Source organism: Ascidia mentula, chromosome 1 (genome assembly GCF_947561715.1).
Source record: "Ascidia mentula chromosome 1, kaAscMent1.1, whole genome shotgun sequence".
Lineage (NCBI taxonomy): Eukaryota > Metazoa > Chordata > Ascidiacea > Phlebobranchia > Ascidiidae > Ascidia > Ascidia mentula.
This window is the reverse complement of record NC_138566.1, coordinates 8,312,391-8,328,026: the sequence shown is the minus strand read 5'-3', so window position 1 is coordinate 8,328,026 and position 15,636 is coordinate 8,312,391. Positions and strand designations below refer to the sequence as shown.

At 40.4% G+C, this 15,636-nt stretch overlaps 2 protein-coding genes and 3 pseudogenes across 2 annotated transcripts; 2 read left to right on the top strand and 3 right to left on the bottom strand.

The window, feature by feature from the left end:
• Nucleotides 1-455: 455 nt before the first annotated feature.
• LOC145900405 (protein arginine N-methyltransferase 5 pseudogene) lies at nucleotides 456-2,682 on the bottom strand (annotated as a pseudogene).
• Nucleotides 2,683-3,695: 1,013 nt separating this feature from the next.
• On the top strand, nucleotides 3,696-4,666 carry LOC145906101 (zinc finger MYM-type protein 1-like). The gene is made up of 2 exons (XM_082993531.1): nucleotides 3,696-3,892; nucleotides 4,016-4,666. The coding sequence occupies exons 1-2, from the start codon at nucleotides 3,887-3,889 to the stop codon at nucleotides 4,664-4,666; spliced, it is 657 nt and encodes a 218-aa protein (XP_082849657.1). The 5' UTR covers nucleotides 3,696-3,886.
• Nucleotides 4,667-5,820: 1,154 nt separating this feature from the next.
• On the bottom strand, nucleotides 5,821-7,850 carry LOC145899809 (protein arginine N-methyltransferase 5 pseudogene; annotated as a pseudogene).
• A 2,701-nt stretch (nucleotides 7,851-10,551) lies between these two features.
• On the bottom strand, nucleotides 10,552-12,601 carry LOC145900792 (protein arginine N-methyltransferase 5 pseudogene; annotated as a pseudogene).
• Nucleotides 12,602-13,368: 767 nt separating this feature from the next.
• On the top strand, nucleotides 13,369-15,343 carry LOC145906002 (uncharacterized). The gene is made up of 10 exons (XM_082993412.1): nucleotides 13,369-13,421; nucleotides 13,488-13,579; nucleotides 13,636-13,707; nucleotides 13,767-13,993; nucleotides 14,053-14,181; nucleotides 14,239-14,377; nucleotides 14,520-14,651; nucleotides 14,757-14,959; nucleotides 15,019-15,144; nucleotides 15,215-15,343. Exons 1-10 carry the CDS (start codon nucleotides 13,369-13,371, stop codon nucleotides 15,341-15,343), a joined length of 1,302 nt encoding a protein of 433 aa, XP_082849538.1.
• The last annotated feature ends 293 nt before the right edge of the window (nucleotides 15,344-15,636 follow it).

The following is a 15,636-nucleotide window of genomic DNA, read 5'->3' as shown; positions in this document are numbered from 1 at the left end:
AAAAGCTTTCCGAACTCACAGAAAGGGTGCTCGAGCGTGTGTCCGCGCCCCCCTGCGGTTCTACGGTTTCATGACAAAATGCCTCCTGGTCCCGTCTTAAATCACGCATCTACAAGTCTGCAAACTTACGACCCCGCCGAGTTCTCCTGTTTTCAGTTTCAAAGCAAACGGTCTTTGTTTTTTTGACCGGGGCATATTTGTTCCTACCAGCTACTTCGAAACGACGGGCGGGCCAGGTATCGGCGCATTAAGGATTTCCCGCTAAGTGCAAAGGAAGTCGGGCTGGCATAGACTTAGGGATGACGTAGATGTTGGGATATGGTTGGCAAGGATCTAAGGAGTGTTGGTTGGGGTACCCATAGGTATAGGTAATTTGCTTGCTATTTAGGGATATTGTGACAACACAAATTTTCTCCAGTTGACAATGTATAGCGAACGAATTTGCTGATGGGCAGGTTTTTCATTGACTGTGCTACGTTAGAAGGTAAATATGTAAATGAATTTTTCATGTAATAAATTCATCTGACTCAACATCCAGTCCAAATAAAATTCATCATTATGCTGCTGAAACATCCTACTATGTGCTCTACTACAAGCCACCACTGATGCACTAATAAAACAAATTTTGTACAATTGTTATTTTACTTCACATTATTACATAATTACACTATACATGAACTCACTGGAAACTCGTAAATCTCGAAAAGAAATACTTAGACGAACCAAACACATTTCACAGGCCTATTGCATATGAACGTCCAGCTGGGTTATGAATGGGTGACACAGAGGGCTCTGCGACAGCCCATTCATACCACACCTTGGAAGCAGAACAACAGCGCCAAATGTCAAACTTTATGTTATCGTTCTCTTTTACTGCTATGGGGGTCTGCAGTGGAAAGAATATGGGAAACCAACTAAACATGCCAGGGGAGTGAGTTTTGGGAACAATGCTGATACAAACATCATCATACAATGTTGAATGAAAGTAACCAGCGAACCCATGTAGTATGCTAAAGCTGCTAACATTGAAAGTCATCTCAGCATGGCGAATATTTCTCAGGTGATCTTTAGTTTTCAAGGAATTGCTTGCATTTTTCTGGTCAGGTTGTTCTGCTTTTGATTTTGGGTGAGTAAATGTAAAGACTTCCTTGGGTTGAGCAAGTTCATTATAATTATGCATTCGGACAACATATGGTGTTTCAAAGGCAGTTTCTTTTGGTTTGTCCGTATCTAGAAGTGCTGAACCAATGACTTCATTGTACAACTTTTGGGAAGAAACTGGGCATAGATATGATGTATATGATGTAGGAATGCTGACAGCATCTGGCTTTAGAAAACGCTCGGCCCCATCGAGACATTCAGGTGACAATTCATTATCTCCAAAGGAGCCCAATAGCTCTGAAACAATAACATCAGCCAACTCTGGTGCTTCCCATTCTCTCATATCACATGAAACTATGGTAACATCATCGTTAACCCATTCCTTTCTTTTAAGCAACTCCAGAGTCACCACAGCATTTGCATTTTTCTCAACTGCATAGCATTTGATTGATATGTTAGCTTTGGCTGCTGCTTGCAGAGTTGCCCTCACAAGAGGCCCCCTTCCTGCTCCTAGCACCATTACCACAAGCTTGGATACACCATCCATGTTTTTGCTCTTGGCAGCTAAACACTTAAATATCGCTTCCTGATACTGGTAATATTTAATGGGATCTTTTTCAAATGTCTCATATGTGGCAGATTCAAGATTGTCCATCAAAGGTTGAAGGGGTGCTTGGAGGTAGTCTTCATAACCTCGGCTAAAAGAGTCGTATTGGTCGAGGGGCGGAATGTTATCTTGTAAGTGAGCAATATACTGCTTGTATACTTTCAGGCCAAATGGTGGTTCATTATTTCCAGTGATTACTATTTGGCAATTCTGCCTGAAGAAATGCATCATTAGGGCCTGATGGGATCTTGATAGAACAGGGTTACCTTTTTTGTCTGTAAGGAAAATGCTGGTCGGAAGGACAACTGATCTTACAGGTTCCCCTAACCATTGGTTTACCACCATCTTGTCTGGTAAGTCTGCTGTTATTTCCAATGCTAATCCTATCCTTTGGTGGTGATTACAGAGTGAACGAAATTTGTTCCACCAATGCCATGTGTCAACATTGTTTCTTTTCATCTGGTTGGATTCACCTTCTTCATTCATATCTTTGGTTGTACACGTCATGGGTACATTTACCCACACAGACATGTTATGGTGACTGGTAAGCAAGTGAGTATAAATGCACTTGGCAAGACTTGCACAGTCAGGACTTGGAATGTTGAGCCAAATGGCTGGGAGGCTCAGGTAGGCTGCAAAATTAAGTTCTTGAATAAGTGCCCTTTCCATGTTAGCTTTATCTAAATTGGAATCAGAATGTAAAGTCAACCACTTGGAAATCTTTCCAACAATTAATGAACACCATTCTTGTCCCATCAACAAAAAGTCTGGGTTCGTTTCATCCCCCAATTTGTCCCCACTCTCAGCATCACCGAAAGACACTTTCTTCATTGGGTTGACGAGATTCAAACAGACAAAGTCAAAACCTTCGCCATTACGAGCTTCCAATGCTTCCTGTAGGTTGGGTTCAAAACCCAAATCAAAACCACAAGACAGCTTGTATTTATGCGATGCCATTTTGAATTTACCCTTTATATATCTGTCAAAGCACCATGATTAGTTTAGGTTGAGAAATTCACTTAAACAAGTATTTCAAATCTTTTATTCGTTTTGTGAGCAATTGCAACTTTACAAAAAACAGAATTTATTCCAACAATTACCAAATTACTCAACTTTGGTACATAAGTTTGGTTTAAACTATGCGTAAGTTTCTGCACCTTACTTCTTTTCGTTTTTCTTTGCCCCTCAATATGGCATACATACTGCTTTTCAATAACCCTTGCATGCAAAATGCAACATAATATAAAGAAGCTCGCCCTGTTTTATCTTTTCACATATTTTCATTTTTGTAGGCCATGCCGCATTGCCGCATTGCCGCATTGCCGCTCACTACTTTCCACATGACTGGTTTTACCTTTACCACCACGTCAGGGATATTTTCGATCATTGGGCGGAACGAAATTACATCATAGAGTCAGAAAACAGTTTTGTATTGTATGATTGCGTCAATCGAGTATTTTCCTAAATTTGTAATGTTTAGTATAACGTAGGTGTAGTTACATGGACTATGTAAAATTATATTACATCGTGTTTGTATAACTTTTGTTGGAGTTGTCGACGCTGATAAATATGTACCGTATTTTACGGACCATAAGGCGCAACTTAAATCCTTTTTTTCCTCATAAATTGATCGTGCGCCTTATCAGCCGGTGCGCCTAATGTATGGATCAAGTAGTGCTTTATTGCCTACACTCCAAACCATTACCGATACTGTTATAAATATACCACCGTCTTACACAATAAACTACGGTAAAAGCAACTAGCCACTGTGATATTCATACTATTGTGACTTGCTTACATTTATTACGTAACAAGTTTTTGTTTAATGAGCTTAATACGGTAACCCATACTCCTTAAAATACGTTGCGTTCTATAGCCCGGTGCGCCTTATGTATGAACAAAAAACTAATCAAAGCAATTTATTGACAGTGCGCCTTATAATCGGGTGCGCTTTATGGTCCGTAAAATACTGTAATCAACCGTCGCGACAACACGTCAATTTGCCGAATCACGAAGTTGCCTGTGGCAGACCATAGGAGCCTATCCTATCAAGCATTCTATTTTGCTGCAGTCATTATATTGCATTGCGGGAAAAGGAGAGTACATCGGGTAACTTCTGTGACCTACTGCAGTTCAGGATAGAAGAAGGGGACACGATCCTGAAGGATCACATGGATAATGCAAGTAAGAATGCGAAATACACGTCTGTACGTATACAGAACGAGTTCATAACTCTCTCTGGAGAAGTACTGAGAGATGGTGTTGTAGAAGCAGCAAATAATTCAACTGGATTTTCCATCATTGCAGACGAAACTACGGACATTTCAGGCTCGGAGCTGTCCATCGCAAGGTCAGCAAAATGACATAGCCTCCATAAGTGAGGAATTCCTTGGATTCATTCCTCTGCAAGGGATGGACGCTGCCACAATTGCAGATGCTATCATTAACCAAGAAAAGAAAATTGGTCTTAATCTAAGCAAACTCCATGGCCAAGGCTACGATGGATGCTCAACAATGGCAGGAAAAGACAATGGTGTTCAGGCCCGTATCATAATCATCTACCCCAAACCCACGTTTGTTCACTGCTCTGCACATCGACTGAGTTTGGTTGTTCATGATTTAAATTCCGTCACAGATGTAAGCTACACAAAGTGGGCTGTGAAGTCCATACTAAAACTTTTCTGTGAAAGTCCAATGCGCAGGAGACTGGTTTCAAATGTTAATTATTGTGTGAAACCAGAAGGAGTGCAAATTGCAAAAGCATTCGTGAGTTTTCAGATAACTTTTTTGCAATGTTTTCACAACTGGAGCAACTTGAGACAAACCAGCATGAGTCACGAAGTACGCGCCAGACGAGCACGTCAACTTAAGTGTACAACAGGACCCACGGTGTTTCTTGTCTGTCTAAAGATCATTGCGAAGTACTCGGCAATGCTGGGGCCAGCTACAGACAATTGACATGGAATGATGAGGGTTCGAAATCACATTTACTTGTTGGGAAGAGCTTTCCGAGCTCACAGAGAGGGTGCTGAGCGTGTGCCCCCCCCTGCGGTTCTACGGTTTCATAATGAAGTGCCTCGTGGTCCCGTCTTAAATCACGCATCTACAAGTCTGTAAACTCACGACCCCGCCGAGTACTCCTATTTTTAGTATCAAAGCGAACGGTCTTTATTTTTTGACCGGGGCATATTTGTCCCTACCGGCTACTTCGAAACGACAGGCGGGCCAGGTATTGGCGCATTAAGGATTTCCTGCTAAGTGCAAAGGAATTCTATGCTTTTACGAATTTACAGGGCTTCAGCGTGTGTTCTAATGAAAAATTTTGGCAGGGTTGTCGGGGATGTTGCAGAGTTAAATTGGAAGATTAAGTCGGGCTGGCAAGGACTTAGGGATGGCGTAGATGTTGGGATATGGTTGGCAAGGATCTAAGGAGTGTTGGTTGGGGTACCTATAGGTATAGGTAAGGGAAAGATATCACGGTTGCCAAATTAGTCCAGTTGTGCTTTTCGATATGTTTTAATTTGCTTGCTATTTAGGGATATTGTGACAACACAAATTTTCTCCAGTTGACAATGTATTGCGAACGAATTTGTTGATGGGCAGGTTTTTCATTGACTGTGCTACGGTAGAAGGGTTTTCCCGATAACTGACCATACTTGCGAGCTATAAATGATGTTTGTAGTGTGCAGAAGTGATTAATTTTACGGTTCGATTCGTTTGTCAGATAACTAAATGCCCAACTGTTCTATGCTTTTATCTGATCTATACACATAAAACTTTTTGTTATACTACCATTTTAATACACCAAAATTGTCTTCACTTTCTTCAGAAAAGTGTTACTTTGCTACCAACTTATACATTATCATTAAAGCTACTTTCGACATTAGCTTAATCAAAGATTTATTTTATGCCATGTGAGACAAGTTATTTCAAGTTTAATACATGTCTGACGTATCTTATTTTTTCATGTAAATGAATTCATCTGACTCAACATCTAGTCCAAATAAAATTCATCATTCCGCTGCTGAAACATCCTACTATGTGCTCTACTACAAGCCACCACTGATGCACCAATAAAACAAATTTTGTACAATTGTTATTTTATTTCACCTTATTACATAATTACACTATACATGAACTCACTGGAAACTCGTAAATCTCGAAAAGAAATACTTGGACGAACCAAACACATTTCACAGGCCTATTGCATATGAACGTCCAGCTGGGTTATGAATGGGTGACACAGAGGGCTCTGCGACAGCCCATTCATACCACACCTTGGAAGCAGAACAACAGCGCCAAATGTCAAACTTTATGTTATCGTTCTCTTTTACTGCTATGGGGGTCTGCAGTGGAAAGAATATGGGAAACCAACTAAACATGCCAGGGGAGTGAGTTTTGGGAACAATGCTGATACAAACATCATCATACAATGTTGAATGAAAGTAACCAGCGAACCCATGTAGTATGCTAAAGCTGCTAACATTGAAAGTCATCTCAGCATGGCGAATATTTCTCAGGTGATCTTTAGTTTTCAAGGAATTGCTTGCATTTTTCTGGTCAGGTTGTTCTGCTTTTGATTTTGGGTGAGTAAATGTAAAGACTTCCTTGGGTTGAGCAAGTTCATTATAATTATGCATTCGGACAACATATGGTGTTTCGAAAGCAGTTTCTTTTGGTTTGTCCGTATCTAGAAGTGCTGAACCAATGACTTCATTGTACAACTTTTGGGAAGAAACTGGGCATAGATATGATGTATATGAGGTAGGAATGCTGACAGCATCTGGCTTTAGAAAACGCTCGGCCCCATCGAGACATTCAGGTGACAATTCATTATCTCCAAAGGAGCCCAATAGCTCTGAAACAATAACATCAGCCAACTCTGGTGCTTCCCATTCTCTCATATCACATGAAACTATGGTAACATCATCGTTAACCCATTCCTTTCTTTTAAGCAACTCCAGAGTCACCACAGCATTTGCATTTTTCTCAACTGCATAGCATTTGATTGATATGTTAGCTTTGGCTGCTGCTTGCAGAGTAGCCCTCACAAGAGGCCCCCTTCCTGCTCCTAGCACCATTACCACAAGCTTGGGTACACCATCCATGTTTTTGCTCTTGGCAGCTAAGCATTTAAATATCGCTTCCTGATACTGGTAATATTTAATGGGATCTTTTTCAAATGTCTCATATGTGGCAGATTCAAGATTGTCCATCAAAGGTTGAAGGGGTGCTTGGAGGTAGTCTTCATAACCTCGGCTAAAAGAGTCGTATTGGTCGAGGGGAGGAATGTTATCTTGTAAGTGAGCAATATACTGCTTGTATACTTTCAGGCCAAATGGTGGTTCATTATTTCCAGTGATTACTATTTGGCAATTCTGCCTGAAGAAATGCATCATTAGGGCCTGATGGGATCTTGATAGAACAGGGTTACCTTTTTTGTCTGTAAGGAAAATGCTGGTCGGAAGGACAACTGATCTTACAGGTTCCCCTAACCATTGGTTTACCACCATCTTGTCTGGTAAGTCTGCAGTTATTTCCAATGCTAATCCTATCCTTTGGTGGTGATTACAGAGTGAACGAAATTTGTTCCACCAATGCCATGTGTCAACATTGTTTCTTTTCATCTGGTTGGATTCACCTTCTTCATTCATATCTTTGGTTGTACACGTCATGGGTACATTTACCCACACACTCATGTTATGGTGACTGGTAAGCAAGTGAGTATAAATGCACTTGGCAAGACTTGCACAGTCAGGACTTGGAATGTTGAGCCAAATGGCTGGGAGGCTCAGGTAGGCTGCAAAATTAAGTTCTTGAATAAGTGCCCTTTCCATGTTAGCTTTATCTAAATTGGAATCAGAATGTAAAGTCAACCACTTGGAAATCTTTCCAACAATTAATGAACACCATTCTTGTCCCATCAACATAAAGTCTGGGTTCGTTTCATCCCCCAATTTGTCCCCACTCTCAGCATCACCGAAAGAGACTTTTTTCATTGGGTTGACGAGATTCAAACAGACAAAGTCAAAACCTTGGCCATTACGAGCTTCCAATGCTTCCTGTAGGTTGGGTTCAAAACCCAAATCAAAACCACAAGACAGCTTGTATTTATGCGATGCCATTTTGAATTTACCCTATATATATCTGTCAAAGCACCATGATTAGTTTAGGTTGAGAAATTCACTTAAACAAGTATTTCAAATCTTTTATTCGTTTTGTGAGCAATTGCAACTTTATAAAACAGATTTTATTCCAATAATTACCAAATATCTCAACTTTGGTTTAAACTATGCGTAAGTTTCTGCACCTTACTTCTTTTCGTTTTTCTTTGCCCCTCAATATGGTATACATACTGCTTTTCAATAACCCTTGCATGCAAAATGCAACATAATATAAAGAAGCTCGCCCTGTTTTATCTTTTCACACATTTTCATTTTTGTAGGCCATGGCATGCCGCATTGCCGCATTGCCGCTCACTACTTTCCACATGACTGGTTTTACCTTTACCACCACGTCAGGGATATTTTCGATCATTGGGCGGAACGAAATTACATCATATAGTCAGAAAACAGTTTTCTATTGTATGATTGCGTCAATAGAGTATTTTCCTAAATTTGTAATGTTTAGTATAACGTAGGTGTAGTTACATGGACTATGTACAATTATATTACATCGTGTTTGTATAACTTTTGTTGGAGTTGTCGACGCTGATAAATATGTAATCAACCGTCGCGACAACACGTCAATTTGCCGAATCACGAAGTTGCCTGTGGCAGACCAAAGGAGCCTATCCTATCAAGCATTCTATTTTGCTGCAGTCTTTATATTGCATTGCGGGAAAAGGAGAGTACATCGGGTAACTTCTGTGACATACTGCAGTTCAGGATAGAAGAAGGGGACACGATCCTGAAGGATCACATGGATAATGCAAGTAAAAATGCGAAATACACGTCTGTACGCATACAGAACGAGTTCATAACTCTCTCTGGAGAAGTACTGAGAGATGGTGTTGTAGAAGTGCAAATAATTCAACTGGATTTTCCATCATTGCAGACGAAACTGCGGACATTTCAGGCACGGAGCTGTCCATCGCAAGGTCAGCAAAATGACATAGCCTCCATACGTGAGGAATTCCTTGGATTCATTCCTCTGCAAGGGATGGATGCTGTCACAATTGCAGATGCTATCATTAACCAAGAAAAGAAAATTGGTCTTAATCTAAGCAAACTCCATGGCCAAGGCTACGATGGATGCTCAACAATGGCAGGAAAAGACAATAGTGTTCAGGCCCGTATCATAATCATCTACCCCAAACCCACGTTTGTTCACTGCTCTGCACATCGACTGAGTTTGGTTGTTCATGATTTAAATTCCGTCACAGATGTAAGCTACACAAATTGGACTGTGAAGTCTATACTAAAACTTTTCTGTGAAAGTCCAATGTGCAGGAGACTGGTTTCAAATGTTAATTATTGTGTGAAACCAGAAGGAGTGCAAATTGCAAAAGCATTCGTGAGTTTTCAGATAACTTTCTTGCAATGTATACACAACTGGAGCAATTTGAGACAAACCAGCATGAGTCACGAAGTACGCGCAAGACGAGCACATCAACTTAAGTGTACAACAGGAACCACGGTGTTTCTTGTCTGTCTAAAGATCATTGCGAAGTACTCGGCAATGCTGGGGCCAGCTACAGACAATTGACATGGAATGATGAGGGTTCGAAATCACATTTACTTGTTGGGAAGAGCTTTCCGAGCACACAGAGAGGGTGCTGAGCGTGTGTCCGCCCCCCTGCGGTTCTACGGTTTCATAATGAAGTGCCTCGTGGTCCCGTCTTAAATCACGCATCTACAAGTCTGTAAACTCACGACCCCGCCGTGTACTCCTATTTTTAGTATCAAAGCGAACGGTCTTTATTTTTTGACCGGGGCTTATTTGTCCCTACCGGCTACTTCGAAACGACAGGCGGGCCAGGTATTGGCGCATTAAGGATTTCCTGCTAAGTGCAAAGGAATTCTATGCTTTTACGAATTTACAGGGCTTCGGTGTGTGTTCTAATGAAAAATTTTGGCAGGGTTGTCGGGGATGTTGCAGAGTTAAATTGGAAGATTAAGTCGGGCCGGCAAGGACTTAGGGATGACGTAGGTGTTGGGATATGGTTGGCAAGGATCTAAGGAGTGTTGGTTGGGGTACCTATAGGTATATAGGTAAGGGAAAGATATCACGGTTGCCAAATTAGTCCAGTTGTGCTTTTCGATATGTTTTAATTTGCTTGCTATTTAGGGATATTGTGACAACAGACATTTTCTCCAGTTGACAATGGTATAGCGAACGAATTTGTTGATGGGCAGGTTTTTCATTGACTGTGCTACGGTAGAAGGGTTTTCCAGATAACTGACCATACTTGCGAGCTACAAATGATGTTTGTAGTGTGCAGAAGTGATTAATTTTACGGTTCGATTCGTTTGTCAGATAACTAAATGCCCAACTGTTCTGTGCTTTTATCTGATCTATACATATTAAACTTTTTGTTTTACTACCATTTTAATACACCAGAATTTGTCTTTCTTCAGAAAAGTGTTACTTTGCTACCAACTTATACATCATCATTAAAGCTACTTTCGACATTAGCTTAATCAAAGATTTATTTTATGCCATGTGAGACAAGTTATTTAAAGTTTAATACATGTCTGACGTATCTTATTTTTTCATGTAAATGAATTCATCTGACTCAACATCTAGTCCAAATAAAATTCATCATTATGCTGCTGAAACATCCTACTATGTGCTCTACTACAAGCCACCACTGATGCACCAATAAAACAAATTTTGTACAATTGTTATTTTACTTCACCTTATTACATAATTACACTATACATGAACTCACTGGAAACTCGTAAATCTCGAAAAGAAATACTTGGACGAACCAAACACATTTCACAGGCCTATTGCATATGAACGTCCAGCTGGGTTATGAATGGGTGACACAGAGGGCTCTGCGACAGCCCATTCATACCACACCTTGGAAGCAGAACAACAGCGCCAAATGTCAAACTTTATGTTATCGTTCTCTTTTACTGCTATGGGGGTCTGCAGTGGAAAGAATATGGGAAACCAACTAAACATGCCAGGGGAGTGAGTTTTGGGAACAATGCTGATACAAACATCATCATACAATGTTGAATGAAAGTAACCAGCGAACCCATGTAGTATGCTAAAGCTGCTAACATTGAAAGTCATCTCAGCATGGCGAATATTTCTCAGGTGATCTTTAGTTTTCAAGGAATCCCTTGCATTTTTCTGGTCAGGTTGTTCTGCTTTTGATTTTGGGTGAGCAAATGTAAAGACTTCCTTGGGTTGAGCAAGTTCATTATAATTATGCATTCGGACAACATATGGTGTTTCAAAGGCAGTTTCTTTTGGTTTGTCCGTATCTAGAAGTGCTGAACCAATGACTTCATTGTACAACTTTTGGGAAGAAACTGGGCATAGGTACGATGTATATGATGTAGGAATACTGACGGCATCTGGCTTTAGAAAACGCTCGGCCCCATCGAGACATTCAGGTGACAATTCATTATCTCCAAAGGAGCCCAATAGCTCTGAAACAATAACATCAGCCAACTCTGGTGCTTCCCATTCTCTCATATCACATGAAACTATGGTAACATCATCGTTAACCCATTCCTTTCTTTTAAGCAACTCCAGAGTCACCACAGCATTTGCATTTTTCTCAACTGCATAGCATTTGATTGATATGTTAGCTTTGGCTGCTGCTTGCAGAGTTGCCCTCACAAGAGGCCCCCTTCCTGCTCCTAGCACCATTACCACAAGCTTGGATACACCATCCATGTTTTTGCTCTTGGCAGCTAAACACTTAAATATCGCTTCCTGATACTGGTAATATTTAATGGGATCTTTTTCAAATGTCTCATATGTGGCAGATTCAAGATTGTCCATCAAAGGTTGAAGGGGTGCTTGGAGGTAGTCTTCATAACCTCGGCTAAAAGAGTCGTATTGGTCGAGGGGAGGAATGTTATCTTGTAAGTGAGCAATATACTGCTTGTATACTTTCAGGCCAAATGGTGGTTCATTATTTCCAGTGATTACTATTTGGCAATTCTGCCTGAAGAAATGCATCATTAGGGCCTGATGGGATCTTGATAGAACAGGGTTACCTTTTTTGTCTGTGAGGAAAATGCTGGTCGGAAGGACAACTGATCTTACAGGTTCCCCTAACCATTGGTTTACCACCATCTTGTCTGGTAAGTCTGCAGTTATTTCCAATGCTAATCCTATCCTTTGGTGGTGATTACAGAGTGAACGAAATTTGTTCCACCAATGCCATGTGTCAACATTGTTTCTTTTCATCTGGTTGGATTCACCTTCTTCATTCATATCTTTGGTTGTACACGTCATGGGTACATTTACCCACACACTCATGTTATGGTGACTGGTAAGCAAGTGAGTATAAATGCACTTGGCAAGACTTGCACAGTCAGGACTTGGAATGTTGAGCCAAATGGCTGGGAGGCTCAGGTAGGCTGCAAAATTAAGTTCTTGAATAAGTGCCCTTTCCATGTTAGCTTTATCTAAATTGGAATCAGAATGTAAAGTCAACCACTTGGAAATCTTTCCAACAATTAATGAACACCATTCTTGTCCCATCAACATAAAATCTGGGTTCGTTTCATCCCCCAATTTGTCCCCACTCTCAGCATCACCGAAAGACACTTTTTTCATTGGGTTGACGAGATTCAAACAGACAAAGTCAAAACCTTCGCCATTACGAGCTTCCAATGCTTCCTGTAGGTTGGGTTCAAAACCCAAATCAAAACCACAAGACAGCTTGTATTTATGCGATGCCATTTTGAATTTACCCTATATATATCTGTCAAAGCACCATGATTAGTTTAGGTTGAGAAATTCACTTAAACAAGTATTTCAAATCTTTTATTCGTTTTGTGAGCAATTGCAACTTTATAAAACAGATTTTATTCCAATAATTACCAAATTACTCAACTTTGGTTTAAACTATGCGTAAGTTTCTGCACCTTACTTCTTTTCGTTTTTCTTTGCCCCTCAATATGGTGTACATACTGCTTTTCAATAACCCTTGCATGCAAAATGCAACATAATATAAAGAAGCTCGCCCTGTTTTATCTTTTCACACATTTTCATTTTTGTAGGCCATGGCCATGCCACGCCTCTCACTACTTTCCACATGACTGGTTTTACCTTTATCACCACGTCAGGGATATTTTCGATCATTGGGCGGAACGAAATTACATCATAGAGTCAGAAAACAGTTTTGTATTGTATGATTGCGTCAATCGAGTATTTTCCTAAATTTGTAATGTTTAGTATAACGTAGGTGTAGTTACATGGACTATGTAAAATTATATTACATCGTGTTTGTATATCTTTTGTTGGAGTTGTCGACGCTGATAAATATGTAATCAACCGTCGCGACAACACGTCAATTTGCCGAATCACGAAGTTGCCTGTGGCAGACCATAGGAGCCTACTGAAATGGCATGTAGTTCCATTTTACCAGCATAGTAAGAGCAGCAATAATGGTTCTTTGTCGGAGTATGTGTTTAGTTTGTGTCATACTTAAATGTTTATTTGTAGTGGTTATTCATTCCTCCACTATGTCGGATCACAAAGATGACTTTTTGGTCAATTGCCTAAAGCACCGAAATGAGTAATTCATATTTGAAGTTGCTTTGTCCGACGTTGGCTCTTTCAGTACAAAAATAATTGTGTTTAGTTTAAATTGGTTGAACAATCTGCCAGGAAGAGATTTGGAAATAAAATGCAGACGGTTTTTAAACAGCATTAGAAATGCAACAGATCACATCGGTAAGTGTAAAACATCAGTTGAATTTCAGTGTACTTTGAGCAGTTTTTGTTTACAGAGTCTAATTTACATGTCGGTGTTCCACTGCAAAGAAATAGTTCAAATTCAACAATTTTTAGTTATTTATCGGGTAAATATGCTTTACTAAATATAATTTTCTGTGTGTTTTAAAGTTTTTTTGTTGTAAAGCTTTAGCTAATTGGAGAAACCGAGAAGGGAGCATCGAGAATTTATTATTGAATTACGTATCACCATGCTTCACTGTATCAAGAAAAATAAAAAAGAGCTGGAAAAGCTTTTATTCCGTTCGTCAAACAACATCGTCTGTCGTTCCATTAGTTTACACAAATGATTGGGACCAGTCAAATGGTACTATTACTTTGCGACCTACAACATTAAGGTATTTGAGCAATAAGATAGGTGTTTTTTTGCATTATTACACATTGCTGAAAACTGTAGATTGGATGGGCAACACTTGGTGGCAGCAGAACTTGTGCTCCTTAGGAAAAGACCAAATGATATTGGCGAGTCTTTCGGCATGTACAGCTTTGTGGCTTCTGCGCATCGTGGAACTGTCACGCACAGGGTGCACGCAAGCGTCATGGTACGACAGTAATTTTGTAGCATTGTTTACACAAATTCGATGTTTTTTTGCATGTAGTTGAGTTGTCCTTTTGGAGACGGTCGTTTTGTTGTTTTGGATTTAAGCTTACCGTTCTTGGCCAACTGGCATCAACTTCGATCTCAGAATTTGACAATTTCAGTCACGGTTAGACCCCGGCGGCAATATTTTCGTGGACGTAAGTTTGCGAAATTTGTCGCCATGTATCCAAAAAAGGCTAACATTTGTCTTTAGGCACATTAAACTTAAAATTAATACAGCGTGCTGTGTGTTGCCGTACCAACGTGTTTGCATTTAAACATCCTCATGGGCTTATTTAGTACGAAGGCGAACTCTCCACGTTGTAAACAACATCTTGGGTCTTGTTTTGCACTTCCGAAACAAAGTGCCTCCAAGGCAGGATCGATTAGTTCGAAACCAGTTGGAGACAACATTGAACCGTGGGCAAACAGGTGCGGTAACGAATTTGCAAGCGGCGCCAGTGGCACCAACGGAGTGTTTACGAAAGTTTTTTTACTGTAGCTTTGTTTGCGATCACAAACCGCTCGCGTTTTTAGCTGCAGCTGGAAAGCGTCCGTTGGTTCGATATATTCGAAGGCACCGGTTTCGAAGGGGAACAGGAATGAATCAAAGGTCTAATCATCGTTTACGCAAAAGCAGCAGAGGGGGTCGCGCAACACTACTTAATTCACCGAGACTGACCAAATATCGGCAACCCTGTCACTTAGTTCCCTTCGTTGTAGAAGCAAATACCACAAGGGTTGGTATATTTTGCGTTCATTCCCAACATGTAATTTAAAAAATAATGTTCTTCTGCAGATGTTCAACGTGTCTTGGCCGGAACGTGGAAAACAGTACTGGGATATATCGGAATGCGTCGGTGGCTGCTCACCGCCAATTCCCTATCATATCAGCACAACCAACCATGCTATTTTGTTGAACTACGTATGTGGCCTATGCAATGGTGCTACATTTTTTTTGCAAAATAACAGTAAAAAGAAACTTTTTCCAACAGGAATCCAAGAACCGAGTGTGCTGTGTTCCGGTATCCTTTGATTCTCAGCATTACATCACCCAAATAGATGGCGAACTTGTAGTGAAAGAGTTCCCGGATTTAATTGCAACAAAGTGCGGCTGCAGATAAAAGGTTCGATAAAACAACCAGAAAAGTGCCTATAGTTCCTTGCGTTCTTTTGGTTCCATTAGTGTAAACCTTGTTGGCTAATTGTTGGCCTTGATGATCGGTTTATCATCTGTATTGTTTATTTTGCCCATTGGATGTGATGTCGGTAAATACACCAATATTTGCAGTCTGACAATATTTCCGCAGGAGGTCAGAAGTTAGCTACATGGTAGAAAAATCTCTGTACTTTCTCTCGCGGGCACTGTTTCATGTTAAAGGGTTAAGCCTTTATTTACGTTGAACTGATATGTCCC